The 18,568-nt window shown below is 39.6% G+C and overlaps 6 protein-coding genes and 2 pseudogenes across 6 annotated transcripts; 4 read left to right on the top strand and 4 right to left on the bottom strand.

Annotated features, from left to right (window-relative positions):
- The first annotated feature begins 990 nt into the window (after nucleotides 1–990).
- On the top strand, nucleotides 991–3,922 carry LOC130504632 (eukaryotic translation initiation factor 3 subunit A-like; annotated as a pseudogene).
- Nucleotides 3,923–4,632: 710 nt separating this feature from the next.
- Nucleotides 4,633–6,395, top strand: LOC130494244 (protein ULTRAPETALA 2). The gene is made up of 4 exons (XM_056999253.1): nucleotides 4,633–5,082; nucleotides 5,164–5,386; nucleotides 5,643–5,952; nucleotides 6,029–6,395. The coding sequence occupies exons 2-4, from the start codon at nucleotides 5,182–5,184 to the stop codon at nucleotides 6,210–6,212; spliced, it is 699 nt and encodes a 232-aa protein (XP_056855233.1). The 5' UTR covers nucleotides 4,633–5,082; nucleotides 5,164–5,181; the 3' UTR covers nucleotides 6,213–6,395.
- Nucleotides 6,396–6,537: 142 nt separating this feature from the next.
- LOC130504631 (uncharacterized) lies at nucleotides 6,538–7,405 on the bottom strand. Its single transcript, XM_056999254.1, has 4 exons — nucleotides 7,214–7,405; nucleotides 7,070–7,140; nucleotides 6,913–6,993; nucleotides 6,538–6,820 (listed from the first exon to the last, which is right to left on the bottom strand). Exons 1-4 carry the CDS (start codon nucleotides 7,311–7,313, stop codon nucleotides 6,800–6,802), a joined length of 273 nt encoding a protein of 90 aa, XP_056855234.1. The 5' UTR covers nucleotides 7,314–7,405; the 3' UTR covers nucleotides 6,538–6,799.
- A 132-nt stretch (nucleotides 7,406–7,537) lies between these two features.
- On the bottom strand, nucleotides 7,538–9,653 carry LOC130504630 (QWRF motif-containing protein 3-like). Its single transcript, XM_056999252.1, has 6 exons — nucleotides 8,722–9,653; nucleotides 8,522–8,641; nucleotides 8,331–8,447; nucleotides 8,158–8,247; nucleotides 7,977–8,084; nucleotides 7,538–7,883 (listed from the first exon to the last, which is right to left on the bottom strand). Exons 1-6 carry the CDS (start codon nucleotides 9,604–9,606, stop codon nucleotides 7,806–7,808), a joined length of 1,398 nt encoding a protein of 465 aa, XP_056855232.1. The 5' UTR covers nucleotides 9,607–9,653; the 3' UTR covers nucleotides 7,538–7,805.
- Nucleotides 9,654–9,862: 209 nt separating this feature from the next.
- Nucleotides 9,863–11,019, top strand: LOC108807460 (clathrin light chain 1-like). The gene is made up of 2 exons (XM_018579750.2): nucleotides 9,863–10,116; nucleotides 10,194–11,019. Exons 1-2 carry the CDS (start codon nucleotides 10,009–10,011, stop codon nucleotides 10,692–10,694), a joined length of 609 nt encoding a protein of 202 aa, XP_018435252.2. The 5' UTR covers nucleotides 9,863–10,008; the 3' UTR covers nucleotides 10,695–11,019.
- A 390-nt stretch (nucleotides 11,020–11,409) lies between these two features.
- On the bottom strand, nucleotides 11,410–13,168 carry LOC108806856 (expansin-B1-like). Its single transcript, XM_018579061.2, has 4 exons — nucleotides 12,928–13,168; nucleotides 12,471–12,780; nucleotides 12,001–12,130; nucleotides 11,410–11,908 (listed from the first exon to the last, which is right to left on the bottom strand). The coding sequence occupies exons 1-4, from the start codon at nucleotides 13,079–13,081 to the stop codon at nucleotides 11,705–11,707; spliced, it is 798 nt and encodes a 265-aa protein (XP_018434563.1). The 5' UTR covers nucleotides 13,082–13,168; the 3' UTR covers nucleotides 11,410–11,704.
- A 2,879-nt stretch (nucleotides 13,169–16,047) lies between these two features.
- Nucleotides 16,048–17,587, bottom strand: LOC108812785 (tetraspanin-19-like; annotated as a pseudogene).
- Nucleotides 17,588–17,685: 98 nt separating this feature from the next.
- On the top strand, nucleotides 17,686–18,480 carry LOC108812783 (uncharacterized). Its single transcript, XM_056999255.1, has 3 exons — nucleotides 17,686–17,920; nucleotides 17,988–18,179; nucleotides 18,280–18,480. The coding sequence occupies exons 1-3, from the start codon at nucleotides 17,747–17,749 to the stop codon at nucleotides 18,478–18,480; spliced, it is 567 nt and encodes a 188-aa protein (XP_056855235.1). The 5' UTR covers nucleotides 17,686–17,746.
- The last annotated feature ends 88 nt before the right edge of the window (nucleotides 18,481–18,568 follow it).

Genomic DNA, 18,568 nt, shown 5'->3' with positions numbered 1-18,568 from the left:
AGCCAGGCTAACTTAGTAGGTTCCAAAGACGAAAGAGGTCTAAAGCATTGCATGAGATATATACTTAGTCCAGAAACTCTGCTTCTTAATTTTGGAAACATTACCAAGTCCTAATTCAAATAAATGAGATTCCCTAAAGTCCCTATGTATATATGCCAACTGGTCCTCGTATTCAGAGCATAAAATACACATACATCAATACTATACTAAAAGCTAAATAAGCTTCATAGATAGAGTGTCCACGTCACTCTTTTAATTCAACCAATGAGAGCCTTTGCATACATCCACGTCAACACTTCTTTCTCTATGATGGGCCTGAACCGAACTCGGTATCTGCTTCGAAATTCGCGGTCTGTCTAACAGCCCGTTAGCCCAGAACAATCTCACATCATTTTTTTTTCCTGGTAAAACACATCACTTCTCTGCGTTAACCTAAGCGCCCGCGTGCGATTGACGAGTCGACTCCTGTTCATCTTCCTCTTCCTTCCGTTTCAGAGCCAATCGGCTGTTGAATTCAATTGGTGTGGAGAATTCTTCTTATGTATGAAATCATGCTACCCCGATAGTTTTGTTCATTTTGTATATTAGTTTCTTTTCAATTTTTGTGAATCTGCTTCATGTATATTTCGCTCATTCTTCAAGCAAAAGATTAGATCAATGTGTGTTCCTTCTCTTCTTTTGATTGGCAATTTTGTTTGCCCATGGCTGTTGAGTACTTTAGATATGGAAGATATAGACTTTCGCTTTTCAATGGATTGTGGTGACTGAGCTGCACAGTGCTAGCGGTTAAAATCAGTCTTCCTTCCAGTAGGATGCTCACTACCAAGTTATAATCATCAACACTCATGTGCTCTTTCCTCATGATTAAATTCTGTCTATGGTAAGAGATTGCAGCATGTACATTGTTTCAATCTTAAATCTTTGTTGTATCAATCCCTTCACTAATCACTGCTGATGATTTGGATCTGTCTGAACAAGACTTTTTGACAGGTTTATAAGATCTTCTATCAGAACGATGAAAACATTGCCAGTTTGATGCTTTTGGTCTGTTGTATCATAAAAAGCTGTTTCTTTCTTTCACAGTATGGCTTATTTGCTTAAAGTTTTTGTTGTAGCTAATGAGGGCTCCTTGATGGTTGTATAGTCTACTGGAAGCAAGGTGAAGCTGATAACAGCTCCTTCTTTTACCAGAAGTACAACTCTCTCAATATGTTCCTTCTTTGGAGAAGCTTGCTACTCTGAGCCTACTTCATCATGTAAGTTGCACTCATGAAAAAGAAAAAATGCACTCATGTTTTTTTAAACGTAGTGTATATATGTCTCCATCTAACCACAAATCTAATGTTAACAATTTTTTTCAGGTGTCTAAGATGTATCAGACGATAAGAATTGAGTTTCTAGCTCAGCTGGTCCCTTTCTTGGACTTCTCAGACGTTGATAAGATATCAGTTGAAGCTGCGAAACAAAATTTTTGTGGCCATGAAAGTTGATCATGTGAAGGGTTATGTAACTTTGGAAATCTGGTTAGCCAATTCTGCATTTAAGTAGTTTTTTTTTAACTAAAACTTTTGAAAGTTTTGATTTGATTGATTTTTGACTTGTGTCATGTTTCAGGGTATTGAGTCTGATGCGTTGAGAGATCCTCTGACCATATTTGCTGAGACTATGAACAAAGTAAGAGCCATGTTATTCCCTGCTTCAAGTAAGCTTGGTGACATAGTAGTAGTACCAACTCTAGGGGAGACTGTTGAAAAGGAGCATAAAAAACTGCTTGCTCGGCAATCAATCATTGAAAAGAGGATGGTAATGTTTCTTTCACGTACGTGTTAAGGCCTTATTCATACTTGAGACAAAGTCTCACTGTGCTGTGTTTTTTTTTGTTTTAAAGGAGCATGAAGAGGAGAATAGAAAGCTTAAAGCTGAAGAGGCGGAACAAAAGAGACTTGCCTTAGTTGTTGAAGAGAGGAGGAGACAGAGAATCCTTAGGGAGGTTGAGAAAGCTCAGGCTTTGCTAGAGAAGACTGAGAATCACCAGGTAAAGGTAGAAGAAATGGAGAGGAAGCTCCTTAAACTTCCTAAAAGAATGGATACCTGGAACGAGCAAAGAGAGAAGAGTCTATCCTTTTGATTGAAGCTGCATATCAGCAATGACTCGTAGAGTAAATAGAATCTCATGAGCAGGAGCAAAAGGTTAACTTTTTTTTCTTAACAGTGGTTTCTAAGTTTGAGGCATACAAAGGTCCTTATAAGTCTCTTCTGTTTTGTGTAGCGTGAGGTCGGGCTCAGCAGGGAACGTCATGAGAGTGATCTCAAGGAGAAAACTAGAATGTTTTCAGAATCTTTTGTTGAGAACATGGTCAGTGATGATGTCTTCATTATGCTAATTTTTTATGTTTTATTCTTATTGTCAAGTAACTCAAATCAAATATTTTATTTCCAGGAACTATTCCAAAATAGAGTGATAAGGCTTCGAGAAGCTGAGTTTGAGAGACAAAAGAGAGAGAAAGAGGAGCATGTTCAAGTCAGGAAACAAGAGAGAGATGTTAAAAAAAAGCAAATATATTATTTGAAATGTGAGGAAAGAATAAGAAAGAGGAAGAAGCTCGCAAGCAGAGAGGTAAGCAAGTTTTTTTTTATATAAGTTTTGGTTCTCATTCTGTGTAATTAATATAAGTTTTGATTGGATGTTCAATTAATATAAGATCAAGGTACAGAATGAGAACCAAACATGAAAATAAGAATTCGATAGTGGCGAACGATAAAACAATAGTTTAATCTAAGGTGCAGCATCCACATCTCTGTGTTTATTTATTCCTTTTGTTCAGTTATCTCTTTTCTGTCTCAAATCAAAATCATATTAAAAAGATTCTAACTTGACGAGACTGTATACTGCTTTTAACCAATGTGTACTCTTTTAGCTCCTCTCCGTATTGATTATGTGAATAAACACTTTTACTATTGCTTCCAGGAAGTGGGAGACGATTCCTTATGCTGCTGGTGTCATTGTCCCTCTAGCTTTAACCCTTTTGGTCCGTAACGCTAAGAAAGATAAGAAACGAGGCGTGATTGTCGATGTCGTCGGTGGAGATCCATGTCATACCGTCAGGAACCACCAGTTCAGAGATCCCGTCAGCTCTCACTGGGAAGACATCTCCACTCTCCCAGATCTTTCTTCGAGATCTCGTGCAAGAACCACAGCGACAGGTTTTTGCGGGTACGAGAGAAGAGTGGTTCATTGTGTTACAGGGTTGATTCAGGTGCAACGTCACTGTGGTTACTATCTCTTCATCTTTGGGAGAGGAAGCTCTTTGTCAGTGACAACGTCACTGTGGTCACTCGCTCAATGAGGTTAGCTCTTTGCTTCTCTTCTCTGTTTGGCCATTTAAGTTAATTTTAACGGAATACATTATTTAACCAAGCTGTGTTATCTCTTTTACATTTATTTTGCAGATATATATGTTTGATGCGTCTGTTTGAGAAGTGACACTAAAGTATATTCTTCAGATGCTGCAGGTCCTTCACAATCTTCTTCAAAATACATTCCTAAGTTCAGGCTTAGCCACCAAGCCACTGAAGTTTAACAACATATGCTGCACCTCTGGTCGAAAGAGACCAATGTGGCAATGGAGGTGAGCGACCTGGTGGTGATTCTTGGCGCAGTGAAGAAGGAAGATATGCAGTCAGAAGGAGCGGCGCCCCAAGGTCTTCCTTCTCATCAAGAACCTCTCAACGAGGTATTGATAGATGCCATAAGGTGTTTGTGAGGAAGATAAGAGGTGAAGTTGAGAAAGTCAAGGAGAGTGACGTGGCCGGAAGTAGGGGCGCGAAAGATTTAATGAAGAAGAGGAAACCTTCGGAGGGAGTGAGAGGGTTAGCCGTTAGAAGTTGCAACGGAGCTGGAGTGTTCGTTGGATTTAAATAAAAGGAGAAGAGATTGCAGATATTTTCTTATGCTGTGTATGTTGTAAGTTCACTTACGCTATGAGTCTTGAACAATCCTGCGTAGTAGAATTTTGGTCTCAGTTCCCATAAAATAAGAGTTCAGTGAAGAAACAATTTAATCAATTATATACATGCTTTTATAAAATTAAATTTATAAGAAGAAATTTACCCGGGCGTAGCCCGGGCAAAGACTCTAGTATCATATAAAGATGGAACAATGGAGAATAGATAGGTTTCAAAAAAAAAAAAAAACAATGGAGAATAGGGATACATATACCCAACTAATAGAAAAAAAATAGAAAGAAGGCATTTTACATAAGAGAGCACAGAAGTCAGAAAGAAAAAGAGGTAGTTACTTACCCTTTTTGTGTGCAAAGAGGTAATTACTTACTATTTATATTTATCTGGGTGAAATTGCAATTAGAAAAGCGTTTGATTTTTTTTTTGATAAAACATACTTGCATTCATAATAGAGAATTACACTCCATTAGAGGAGGATGAGTTTAGCAATGAGAAGGCTGATTTTGCCACTGAATCAGCCATCACATTACTTACACGAGGCACAAACGAAACACGAGGCACAAACGAAAACGAAAAGAAGGTAAAATAGAGAATTACACTCCATTAGAAAAGCGTTTGATTATAATATAATCTGTGGGTTTAGAAAAGAGCAGCCTCCTCCTGTTCTGCAAGTCAAACAAATTACCTGACAATCAATAAGATTACAGTGTACGTTACATATGTGTATATATGTTATTTAAATCCAAAAATTGAAAGAAGATAAAATATACAGAGTAATTAGCTAATGAAAAAAAAAAAGATCCACAATTTTCATGCCCCACGGCTCTCTTGATTTTACTTTGGCCACCTAATTCGCATCCGCCAACACAATCCCATCATCTGCGTCTGTCTGCATTAGGAGTTTATTTCTTTCAAAAGCCCTCTAAAACCTAATAATACAAAAGGATCTTCAAAGTCTCTCTCTCTTTCTTTTTTGTTTTACTCCGAAAGGCAAAAGCTGTATTGCATGAAATCTCTTGGAGATATTCGGATATGAAATTTCAGATCTATGCTAAGCTCCTTTAGGCCTTTTTTTCTCTCTTCTACATATATGTCGAATTACCTTTTTGTCCCTCGAGAGTAATGGCTCTTGTATCCTATATAAATATGCACTATCATATTCATTGTTCTATAACTCTCACAATACGATACTTTTAGTAGGAGATCGTAGATCGGGGGATGGAGAGAGAATGCGGGTCTAAGAAGACCTTGTTCAGCGAAGAGGAGCTGCAAGAGATTAGTGAGGTCATTGTGGGAGATGATTACGTGGAGGTGATGTGTGGATGCACCAGCCACCGTTACGGAGACGCCATTGCTAGGCTTAGGGTTTTCTCAGATGGAGACCTCCAAATCACTTGCCAATGCACTCCCGCTTGCCATGAAGGTCTCTTCTTCTTTTGATGCTTTTAGCTTAATGCATGTTAGCGCGTGGTATTGCCCGTTTGTAAAAAAATATTTCTATGATCAGTTGATGCGCTGAACCTTTGGCTTTGCTTCTTGATGATGCCATATATTATGCTGCGCCAGGAATTATATGCCCCCAATATTTTCTTTTATACCGTATCTCCCGGCTTCAGTTCAACTTTTATTTCCCAAAAGTGATCATGCTGACAACATATTTGATTTTATGATCATCGTAGACAAGCTATCGCCTGCTGCCTTTGAGAAGCATTCTGAGAGAGAAACCTCTAGAAACTGGAGGAACAACGTGTGGGTGTTCATTGAGGGAGACAAAGTTCCGCTTTCAAAGACAGTGCTGCTCAGATACTACAACCAAACATTGAAGAATAACTCCAACGGGTCCAAAGTAATTCATCGGGATGAGTTTGTTGGATGCAGCAGATGTGGGAAGGAGAGAAGGTTCAGGTTGAGGAGCAGAGGGGAATGCCGGAAGCACCATGATGCTTTGGCTGAGCCCAATTGGAAGTGTTGCGACTATCCATACCACAAGTGAGATTATTGTTTAATAATAGAGAATTGATTGATTGAATTTATATCCCATATGGAATGGTGGTTGTGCATGCAGGATAACATGTGACGCGGAGGAAGAGAGAGTGAGCAGGAAAGTTTACAGAGGTTGCACTCGTTCTCCGTCTTGCAAAGGGTGCACTTCCTGCGTCTGCTTCGGCTGCAACCTCTGCCGTTTCTCTGATTGTAACTGCCAGACTTGCTTCGACTTCACCTCCAACACCCAAACCCATTTGACTTGAGTTGTCTAGTTATCATTTTACTTAAAAAATTCTTGTGCAAAACCTTTGAAATTCTTGTATTATGAAAACAATCAGAAAGAGTTGGAACTTTGAAAGAAAGTTTGGCAACACTAGGAGAACATGCCTTTTAAAACCAATTTCAACTCCAAATATACACAAGCCATAGATAGATGGATCAGAGATCTATATCTTTTTACGCACTAGCAGAGCCAAGACCGGGAGAAACTAGCAACATTTGGATCAGTCAAACAAGGTGGAAGATATGTAGTTTAACTAGTGCTAACCAAGGAACTGATTCGTAATCTCTATCTACATGGAGGGAAGAAACAAAAAAATTGGTATCCAGACCATACAAGTAAAATGATCCCAAGCATATCACACTGCTAAAATCTTGACATGTTTCAAAGCATAGGGAAATTATGAAACGCACAAGCGTTTAGGATCTCAAAAGTGTTTCTGATGCATATTATTATTATTATTTAAAAAGAAAGCAAACAAAGTAATTGATGGCTTTGATACAAAAGACCAGTCAAAATGGGTGCTGAAAGAGAAGGAGAGGTCTCTTGTCATATTTCCCGGGGCTAAATTCACTGTGCAGGCTGCTGCTTCTGCAAAAGATGATCAAAATTTTGTAAGGAAGAGGCAGTCTTTGTTTGTTTGTCAAGGAGGAAGAGAAAGCAATAATAAATAAATATATTACCTCCTCTCCTTTACCGCCGGTGAAGAGTTTGTATCCACTGTAGAAAAGCAAGCCCCAGCCAGAGAGCGAAATAAGCACAAACTGCAGATTTGGAGGTTTTTCGTCAGAGAAGGAATCTATAACTAACAGAAGAAGAAGAAGAAGAGAGGAGACGTACATGCTCCTCTTTCCAGTTTCCTGGGTTCGTGGGCTGTTTCCAGAAGTCTACCTTGGTAGATCCATGCTGATCTGCAACATTGCAATCTATCAAAATGGAACCCATTAGATCTAAGCAATTATCGCAAGAGAAAGACGAAAGTACCAGCGGCGCCTGCGAGACCGCGACGCTGACAAACAGAGGCGGGCACGCGTGCAGATGGAATCTGAGCTAGGCTCATTGCTCGGCGAGCCAAGGACGCCATCGATTTCTGATTTAGGGTTCCGTTCGAGAGAGGCTTCACGAGTCACGAGTCAGTTTCAGAAGAGATCGATTCTACAAGAGACAAAAGGAGAAAGGGGCCATTTTGTATAAACAGAAAAACGGGGTCGTTTTAGTCAGGTGAAACCTCCTTCTCCGCCAGAAGCTTCCACCATAGATTAGACAGAGAAGATCCTGATCCTCCTTCCTTCCTTCCTTCCTTCGTTTGACTTTGTTACTTGGAAATGTAATGTCAGTCATTTTTATTTTTATTTGAATTGATCCATGTATGTAATAAGCTAGATAAGTACGTATCACATAACTGTAAATGGCCATTAAGCTAATTAAATCTGGAACCAGAGTAAAACTCTTGCCTTTATTTGTCTACAATAATGTTCTACTAATCTTTTATAATGCTCTCAAAATACTACTACTAACTTTTACTAATACAGAATAGCCTAAGAAACCGAGATAAAAAGCAGTGGAAACCAAGGACCTAGTCTTGAACAAGTTTTGTATACAAAGTCTTTTTGTGTTGAATCATAAGGCAGCACTTTAAGCTCCTCTCCTGCATCTGCTTGCATCCAAAACTTAATTATGATCAGAGAAAGAGAAGAAAAGAAACGTGTAATATCCAGTTCTGAGAGATTTAATAAAATATTTGTACCTCTAACTCAGATATCATTCTTAGAAGATCATGGCACTGCTCCAGCATTAGCTTCTCCTGTGCCACCACTTCAGCAAGTTGAGAGGCAATTTGAACGATATCCTCTATCTGCTAATTGGAAATTCGTTAAAATAGTTACTAAACCACCTACGTTTTTTTCCTCTGCATCGAAATAACCTACCGTAGGAGCAAAACTATTCACAGTTGAAATGATAGCATCAGAGACTGCTTCTCCCTTCCGATATATAGTGACAGCAGATTCTATGTTCACCTGAAAACCTTAGGTGTTATTGCCAAAAAAAAAATAGAGACAAAAAAAAGCTTTAATTAGCAGATGAGCATGATGTAGTTTACCTTTGCACCTTCCCTTAGGGGAACCCTGGAAAGAAGAGAATGCAGGGCTTGTCTGGTCATGGAAATAGATGACAAGTGTTGTCTTCCCATATCCTCCCATGCCTCAAGATGCTTAATCTATTTCATATATATAAATTTTATTATTAATTTGATTTAGACTTGCTTCAAAGAAACCAGTAAATGGGACGTACTTGAGAAAGAAGGACATGAGCCAGCTTCATTTCCAAATTTTTCTTTTGCAGATTAATTCGCTCTTGTAGAACCAAATTTTGTAATTTGGTAAGAGTATCCCACGCACATAGTAGTTGTTTCTGGCAAAAGGTTTCATTGAGTACAAGTCAAGTGATGATGACTGTAGAGAGAGAGAGAGAGAGTAGAAAGACAAAGGTACCTTTGCTCGGGAGGCTACATTATTGTTTGCAGCCGACGCTCTAGCATTGACAAACCTCCACTGAACCAACCGATTGTTCATAAGCTTTAGCTGATGAGAAGACTCTGTCTTTGGTTTTAATGGTGAAGATGATGATGATATGGGAGAAGACTTGTTCTTCTTGCTCCTGAAGAAATCGAAACCAAGGTTGAATAGTTTACCAATGCCTTTGCCTCTTGGAGGCTTGAGGTTCGAACTTGGATATATGCTCGAGGCCTGATGAGCTTCCAATGATCTTCCTGGTGACATCGCCCACCTAGACATGGAACTGCCATACCTAGCCGCTGAATTAGTCCTCTTAGTTACACTAGTCTCAGTAGTGCCCCTAAAGCTCTGGGAACCTTGTTGTTGTAACCTCATGGTGCACCCTTTGGTGGGTGCATGATCATGCAGATATTTAGAAGAGACTTTGATACCAGGTTTATTTGCGGTAAGAGTTGAAGCAAAGGACACATCACTAGACTCTGAATCAGATTCATCATTATAGCATAGTAGAGAGGAGGATGAGTTTCTCCTTGATGATGATGATGCTGATGCTGCTCTGTGCAATGCACATTCGTCAACAGAAAATCTGCCAGGAAGTATGACCTCATCATCGATCCACCTACAGTTTTCTTTTGTGTCGACTTCAGGACCATTACTTTGGTTTGGGATCGGGAGTGTGCCATCTGACATCCGATGATCATGCTTTCTCAGACCGAGATGGACCACGTTGTTGGCAGATGAATTGGAAGTGGAGTTTCTGCGGTTAGGAGAAGAAGATGATAACGGAGAGAGGTAACGTGAACTAACCACGCGGGACTTTCCTCTGCTTGTTTTGAGGGAAACATTTTCATGACTCTTCATTCTTACTCTCAGAGCTTCCTAAGAGAGAGAGAGAGAGAGAGAGAGAGAGAGAGAGAGAGAGAGGTAGGGAAGCTTTTAAAATCTTATTAGAATTACAGAGAATCATTTTTTTAACTTTCAAAAAATGGCGGCTCAACAGATAAGTCATAAGTTGGTTCGGTTCCCACTATGGTCGCCAGTATTATAGGGTTTGTTATTTTTCAGTTAAACTTATTCTTTGAAGCAAATATTTTTTTTTTCTTTTTGTCTTCTCGTAAGGAAATATTATTGTATACAAACAGAGAATAATTGATGCTTCACTGAATTTGAATTATCACATTCACAACATATAGAAATTGATTGGTGTCTGAGCATACAAGATGTAATATCTCCCATGAGGAGAAGGAAAATAAAGAGAAGGAGATGCGAAATCAGATCATAGCTGAAGCTGATGCATACAAGAAGGCCTTCTACGAGAAAAGGGACAAGACCATCGAGACCAACAAGTCTGATAACCGCGAAAGGGAGAAGGTAAACTCACTACTGCATGCATGCATGGCAATTCTGTGTGTGTGTGTGTGTGTTTTTGATTGCCTCTCTTTTTACAGCTTTACTGGGTGAACCAAGAGAAGTTCCACAAAGAAGTTGACAAGCATTACTGGAAAGCCATTGCAGAGCTTATCCCGCGTGAGGTTCCCAACATTGAGAAGAAGAGGGGCAAAAAAGATCCTGACAAGAAACCATCTGTGGCTGTTATCCAGGGTCCTAAACCTGGAAAGCCCACTGATCTTGGCAGAATGAGGCAGATATTCCTCAAGCTCAAGACAAATCCACCACCCCACATGATGCCTCCTCCTCCGCCAGCCAAAGATGCCAAAGATGCAAAAGGTGGGAAAGACGCCAAGGACACCAAAGATGAAAAGCCTGCGGAGGAAACAAAGGGGGCAGAAGAAAAACCTGCTTCACCTGCCAAAGACGCAAGTGCTGAAACATCGAAACCAGAGGTTGCGGCTACTGCCCCGGGAGAGGGGGAGAAACCTGAGGCTGCTGCTGCCTCAGGAGAAGGTGAGAAACCTGTGTCTGAGGCTGAGGGAGGCAAGGCAGAGTGAAGTTTTATAGGGTTTGTTAGCATTAATGTTATGGGGGATGAATAATGAATTGGTATTGAAGTCACAGTAGCTTCATGCGGGGAATAAACATGTGCACATAGATAGAAGCTTCGATTAGGAGGCTTTCTATGGCAGACGATACTCTGCTGGAGAGAGATATAATCTTAGTCCTTTGTTTTAGTTTTCTATTTCTTATTATTCATTTGTTCTCTGCATGATTTGGATATTGTCTGGGATGATGTTCACATTAATCATTTTGATTCCACGTATTATTATTTGCAAGACTTGAGGATTTTCAGTTACAGGTTGTTGGATGAATAATAAATATCATATCTTGTCTGTCAATAGTTTGGGTGGTGAGAGTGTCGTGATTGTGTGCCATGTGAACCATCTTAACACTGTTTTCCTAGCTGACCTGAGGGTCCGGAAAATAATGGCGTGGATGCACGTGGTGGTGAGGTCTGGTTGCTTCGTCTGTTTCCAGACACTCAGAAGGCATGTTAAAGAATTAATGCCTTCCCTCGTGAGAGAAATAAAGACATTTGAGAAATTATTACATGGAAAGAGTCCCCAAGTTGTTCTCATTGGAAAAAGGAGTGGGGCTCTCAAAAGAGTTGGAAGAGAAAGCAATGAGATTTTGCACCTTGTGGTAGCTATTATTATGCATTTTGTAGGCTGTCTCGTTATATAATAATGTCCCACAAACGACACTAAATGTGATAAATACACTTTACTCCTATCGCCTTTTACAAAGGTTTAGAAGGAAATAAGAAAAAAAGAAGGATTACATAGAGAGTAGATCACACCATTAGTAACGTAGTAAGTACTGTTGTAGTAAGTAGTCACATAATCAAAGCTCTGATGGCTTCATTCCTCAACACAACCCCAAACAAAACAGAAAAGAAAAAACGAGGGAAGAGGGAGGAGATCTCACTCTCACTCACTCAGTATCCTCTCCGATTCTCTCTCCCAACAAAAAAAAGTGAGGACAGAGAAATGCTTCAGTTTAGTTAGAGGACAGGGGAGAAGTTGAGGCGGGAGGTGTAAGTAGCTTTTGGAACCCATTTTTTGGGGATTACGTCGGTGGCTGAGAGCGTTTTATTGTTTGACAAAGTGGTGAGCTTAACGGAGAGTGGTCCTTCTAGTGGTCCTCCGACGATGCACCAATTTGCTCCCCATATGTGCTTCATTGCTATCCACTCCTTCGACCCCGCCTGCATTACAACAACAAAAAAAAAACACGAAGTATAAGGAAAGAATTATTAAAAAAGAAGAAGAAGATGCTAATGAAAGGAATAATACATACTTGACGAATGTGCATAGAGCCAATGTCCCCTTCTCCGTCTTCATACTCAATGAGAAGAGATAACCAATAAGCTGTTGATCCTGCGTTCACATGGAAGGCTATGTTCTTCTCTCTGTATTTGCATGCCGTCCTGTTTTTTTTTAACCAACTAGTTTAGCTCAATGTAACTATGTTATTTATAAAATAAACAAAGACAGACAACCAGTGTAGTGTGTGTGTGTGTGTGTCAGAGCATCCAGAGTTGTGTTATGGGTGAAGTCATATATAGTCAACGGTCAAACTACGGGACCATCGAAAACCAGAACGCCGTGAAAGTTAAACTTATTTGTTTACTTCCCCCAATGTGTAAAAGATAAAATAAAATAATAAATACACACACATTTGTTCGTTAGCATTTAGCAGCCAATTGATCAATTATATTTAGCGCCAACAGAAAAGAAAAGAAGAGAAAAGAAAGAAAAAGAGGTTACTGGCGGTAGAGGAGGGAGATGAGGCCGCGGTTGCGGATGATGCTGGAATGGCCGGGGATAGCCAAATGGCCAAATGCGGCGCCGCTAAGGTCAAAGTGAGTGTGCTTTGCTCGGGCAGATGGTCCTGACGGCGACTGGTCTGTGACAATGATTGTGACTGCTCTCTTTGAGCAGATGGTCTTGTCCAGACACCTGACCTTGTAGCAAGCGCCGCAGCCTTCTCCGTTCTTGAACAGCAACGGACTCACTGCTCCAACACGAGCCTTGAACGGCTTCACGTCCACCAGCGACCCGTACCCACATGCTCCTCCTGCAGTTAGTGTCGTTATTACATTATATTCTTAGTTTGGCAATAAATGCCCAAGCTCTTAATTTGTTGCAGTAAAAAAAAGACCAAGATCAATTGTGGCCAAATAACCAAGAGTAAAAGAAAGAAGAGGGTGTATCCGGTTGTTACCGCTGCTGCCATCGCCCTCGGGACTTCCGTACCAGGTGGCGGTGGCGGGGAGCCAATGAGGGACTGATCTTTGGCGATTGGAGTGAGAGGCGGATGCGCCTCCTCTCGGCAGCAGCTGCAAGAACAAGAAGCAGAGTGTCGGTAGGAGCTGCATTTCCACACTTCTTTTGATGAGCCAAAAAAAAAATCTAAATGGAGTGAGAAAGATAGAGAGTTAGTGTAGTGTAGTTTGGGGGTTAAATAGAAAATGGGATGTAAAGCAAAGAGAAGAGAAGCCTTTTTGCATCAAATCAAATTGCATTATGTTTGTGCCAGTTATGACCCTGAGGTCTCCTTCTTATTTACGAAATGTATGCCATTGATGGACCCACTGACAGTTAGAGCCTCGATTCCACACGATCCCGTAGGGTACTGCATGTTTATGCAATTATATATATATATAAAGATACTCATATATAAAAAGATTAGGCTGCTGAAGTCTTTTTTTTTGGGAGAAAGATTCTTCTTGTGCTAGTGCTTAAGAAAAAGAACCAACCCGTTGTTCTCTTCTTGTTACTTATGTTATTTATTCGAACAGGTAAAACTAGGGTGGAATTGGCTGAAGTTGTGATGATATGTTCCGCTCAATAGTATGTATGATGTTTCACGTGTTGGGACAACATTGAATTCCCTAGCTAACGGAATTATCTTCACATCATTGAACTCCTTACTCGCCACTCGCCAGCAAATAAACGTAATACTACATGTTATGTGTATTACTTGCAACAACAAACAAACAACATCACATTTTTCATGCATCTCTGAATAAGAAACAAAAGATCTTTATTAAGAGATTAATCAAGGTCACTAAAAGGAACTATAGATCAATAACATCTCTCTATAGACACGATAAGTTTGGAGAAACAAAATCTTGTTCGCCAATCACTTTCCCACAGACACAGCGTATCAACCATTTCTGCAATATAAAAATAGTAGTATTGTTTTTCATCTGTTTCCGAGTTTCATATTTTCTTTTAAGGAAGTAAGGAACAACTAATCGTACCTCAATGAGGCCATTATTCACTTTGATTTCCGTTTACATTTTTTTTTGAAATGAAATTAAAAAAGAAGTTATTGGCTTATTGCAATCGTAATTCTTATTTTTACTGTTTGTTGCATTAGGCTGCACATGACAATATGACAAAACTAGCGCCTACGCCACAGTCCACAGTCCTTATTACTTTTGATTATACGGATCTTCTTATTCTCTTTCTTTTGAATTTACAGAGAAAACGATTCTTTTTAGATACAACTTCGGAAGGAACTATATTCTATCGTCAATTACACTCAAGCTTATAAAGTATGATCATGCCATAATGGTGGTTAAAACGTAGTCCAAAAATCAATTAGCAGATACACTTACTGTATTTTGTACTGTAATTATGTAGGAAAAAGTTTGTCTAGAGAAATGTTTTCTTACATATATAAATTTACTGACTGCAGCATTTTTCTATTAATATTCATCATGATTCTTGGATGTATGTATGCCGTGTGTGCATAAGCAAAAGACTGATGTTAGATATTATTGACAACTTCAATAATGAAAAATATAAAATGGAGATACGTCATGGGATAGATATACACTTTAATCAAAGTGGAAAAGTCATATTGTATTATTGAGAATGACAACAAGATAAAGATGATTTTGTATTTTATGAGACTACAAAGTCACATGAGATGATGAGGGGGGTATCAATAAAAACAGTTCATATACGAATCTTACAGTTCACAATCACATTCTCAATTAATTCCATCTTCACATTTTTACACTATTAGAAGACTTTATTCACTTCCTCCCATGTGCCCACAAGGCAATAAGACTACTCATCGAATACCAATATTGATGTTGGATTATTTAAATGTTTTTTTAAAGATTATGTGAACACCTAAAGAAGACTCGCTCCATAAGAATCTTTTAGCAGCGATGACCATGAGACGCCATGGTAGCTTGTACAAGGGTCCTTGATGTTTCATGAAGACTTGGAACAAGATTAACAAAAGATTTATAGCCAGGACCAAGAAAAAATCGATCAATTCTGTTGTAAACCAGTTGGCACAGAAACGCTACCGGCAGGACAGATCACAACATTCCTAACGATGTTCATGAAGAGTGGGCATTGAAGCTCGTGGAAGGGCATGACAAGAGAGAGAGAGGGGGTTTGAAGAACAATTGGACACATTGTCTATGGGCGGTCCATGTCCAAATTCATGTGAACTATGTCCAAATCCGCCCGAAATATTTTCTGTCCAAATGGGCTTCACCCAAATACGCCCAAAACCAATGGACAAAACTAAATGGACATGGGCTGCCCATATGTTAAAAATATTTAGGGTTAGTATTGGAGAGATAAGAAATCTAAAATCAGTCTTACTTTTACCGTCTTTTGACTCTCGATTCGCGAGTCGCCTCTCCGCCATGTCTCTTCCGTCAAATTTACATAATTGCGTTTATCTGCCAAAATCAAAAAATTTGATTTTCCCGTCAAAACCGCGAAATCGTGTTTTCCTATCAAAACCGTAAAAACGCATTTTCCCGCTAAAATTGTGTTTTCCCGCCAAATCCGTGAAATCGTGTTTTCCAGCCAAAACCGTGAAATTGCATTTTCCCGCCAAACCCGTGAAATCGCGTTTTCCCGTCAAAACCTTGATATCGCGTTTTCCCGTCAAAACCGTGAAATCGCGTTTTCCCATCAAAACCGTGAAATCGCGTTTTCCCGCCAAAATCGTGAAATCGTATTTTACCGTCAAAACCGCAAAAACATGAGTTCCGCCAAAACCATGAAATTATGTTTTTCGTCCAAAACCGTCAAATTGTATTTTCCCGGTAAAACGATAAAATCATGTTTTCCCGCCAAAACGATAAAATTATGTTTTTCCCGTCAAAACAATAAAATCATGTTTTCCCGCCAAAACTCGTGAAATCGTATTTTGGATGTGTAAAACATATGAATTTTAATTTGTAAAACTTATGAAACTTATGTTTTTATGAATGTGAAAGTAGAAATGTATTTGGACTTTGCGGAATGCCCATTTGAAATGGACCAATTTGGTCTGGACAATTTGGCCTGGTACAATTTGAGCTTAAAAAAAGTAACGTACATTTAGACTTGGACAGCCCAATTGACATCTCTATTTGAAGTGATCATATATATTGTAGTTTTTAAAATGCATAAGTACATCCCCATATGTGTGTGCAATATTTTTTTTACAAGACATAGTGGTTTTGTTGGACTTTGGAGTGAGAGATAGATAGATAGATGCAACAAAGAAGCAAAGTAAGTAATATATACTAAAAGAGGTGACTATTGGCTACTTTGCTTCTCATAGCTTTCTCTTGGGCTCCATCTCTCTTACCGGTTGGCTCTTTCATTAATCCTAACAGTCCAGGAATCCGGTTTGGGTCCATAAATGGGTTCTCCAACAACGTATGGACGATGAGGCTGGCGAGCATCATGTAGGAGTGAAACCGTGCTCAAATCATATTCATCGTCACTGTCATAATGCGGGTGAGGTCCAAGAGCTTTGAGCAACATGGCCAATAGAACTGATGCACCCTGAACAAAGAGGAACGGTGTCTGTGAAAGAAGCAAACAAGAGAGAGTAAAAAAGAGACATGGGTATAAAAGAGAGACCTGGACAAAGAAAATGGAGAGACCAATCCATCTGCAAATCTTGAAGTTTGACTCAACGAACTTAGACGAAATGAATGAAGGCACCACTTGGATCATCTGGAAAGTCCTGAAGGAAACACGCTTCCAGAAGATTAAGATAAGTGAAGATTAAATAAAAATGAAAAAAAAGAAGAGAGAGAATAAGAAACCTGTTTCCAGTCAGGGTTAAGAAAGGTATCGGCAACGACACCACCTTGAATCATAATAAGCAAGAGGATGAATCCCATATACTGAAACCCAAGCAAGAAACAATTCCAATTAATTTCTCACATTTTTAGAAAAAAAAGAAAGAAAGAAAGAAAGAAGAGGTAGCTTGCTTACAAAGTAAAGACAACAAGAATTAACGGTTTCAGCAGCGATGTGGCCAGCGCAAGTGACAAGACAGAGAAGAGCCCCGAGACAAAGAAAAGCATAAATGAACCTGCAGAGAGAGAGAGAGAGAGAGAGAGAGATTGGTTGGTTTTCATGAGGAATTTGACAAAATTCAATCGATGTCGAACAAGATGATCTCTTACATAATAACCCTAATAACAGCTATGCATGAGGTCCGAGACAACAATACACGTAAGGCTAACAGAAACTAAGAATCTCCTGTTTGTTCCTAAAAGACAGAAAGTGATTGGGATACATAAAAAAAGATACCAAGGAAGGGGGTAATCATCATGAGGGTAAGGGAAGGGAGAGATCCGGTTTGTTGTTGCCATTGCCTGATGAGCCAAACAGAGTAGAGGATCATGGCGACACCAACCATTCCAAGAAGGGAATTCACAAGCTTCATCATCGACTGTAAGCAGCTTCTCACCATCCTCACCATCTCTCCACCTCCACCCCCTCTGGATTATTTTAATTTTTCGAAGAGAAATCGAAATGAACCTCTCTCTCTCTCTCTCGCCTCCCCCAATCCCTAATTCCCAATCAAGCGATACTTGTTGTTTTCCTCTTTCTTCTTTTTTTTCCTATAACAAAAAAAAAAAATAGAATAAAAATTATATTTATTTATTGGGGGAAAAAAATAAATAAATGACAAATACTTTTTTTTTTGGAGACCACAGACAGAATTGACTGACTCTCTCTAAGGTCAAAGGAGGGTGTGCGTTCTCCATCCATCCATGATTTTATTATCCCTCACGCCGGTGGTGGTGGTGGTGGAGGCTAGTGCTTCTTCACTCCGGCTACCGCGACCATATTCAGTGTTCTCCTATACTACCACTTGTCGTCGGTTGAGATCCATCCCTTTCCCTTCTCTCGAATGCTCTTGTCTCAATACCAATCCCACTTCCGAGGTAACTAACTGTTTTTTGCTTCTCCACTTTCTTGTGAAATTCATGTTAAATTGATCACTGAACACAGTTGGAGGAGGAGAAAGAAGAAGAAGAAAAAGTAGGGTTGTCGGTTTTGGGATCAGAGATTCCATGGGAAGACAATAACGTATGGAGCACATTCGCTCTTTACATGTTCTGCCTCCATATTCCTCTCAGTTTTGGTGGTTTATCTCTCCTTTCTCGCTTCCTCCACCTCCCTCTTCTCCTTCCTCAGTCCCCAGTGAGTCACTCCCTCTCCTTTTTACTACTACTACTTACTATTCAAGTTCAGTTGTCTTTTTTTTTTGCCGTAATTGAAATTAAAATGTCCTGCTGGCCAGGTGCTATCACTTGTCCTTCTCCAAATGCTCGAACTTTCCCTCACCCTCTTCCTTCTGACGATTACTGCCAAGCCTCAATTCAAATCTATCCACTTTCTTAACGCTGCTAACTCTACCCAAGAAGAAGGGAGAAACTGGTTGGTTGGATCAGCTTTGGGTTTCGCACCCTTGTGTCTTTTATCTTCCTCACTTCACTTGTAGCTCATCAACTCTTTCCTTCTCAGGTCTCTTTCCTCCTCATTTCTTACAATCTTTTGTATCCTATTTTTTTTTTTTTGTCGGGTTTATT

Source organism: Raphanus sativus, unplaced genomic scaffold, assembly GCF_000801105.2.
Source record: "Raphanus sativus cultivar WK10039 unplaced genomic scaffold, ASM80110v3 Scaffold1710, whole genome shotgun sequence".
Lineage (NCBI taxonomy): Eukaryota > Viridiplantae > Streptophyta > Magnoliopsida > Brassicales > Brassicaceae > Raphanus > Raphanus sativus.
Note: the sequence above shows the minus strand (reverse complement) of the source record. Positions and strands in the feature narration are given on the sequence as shown.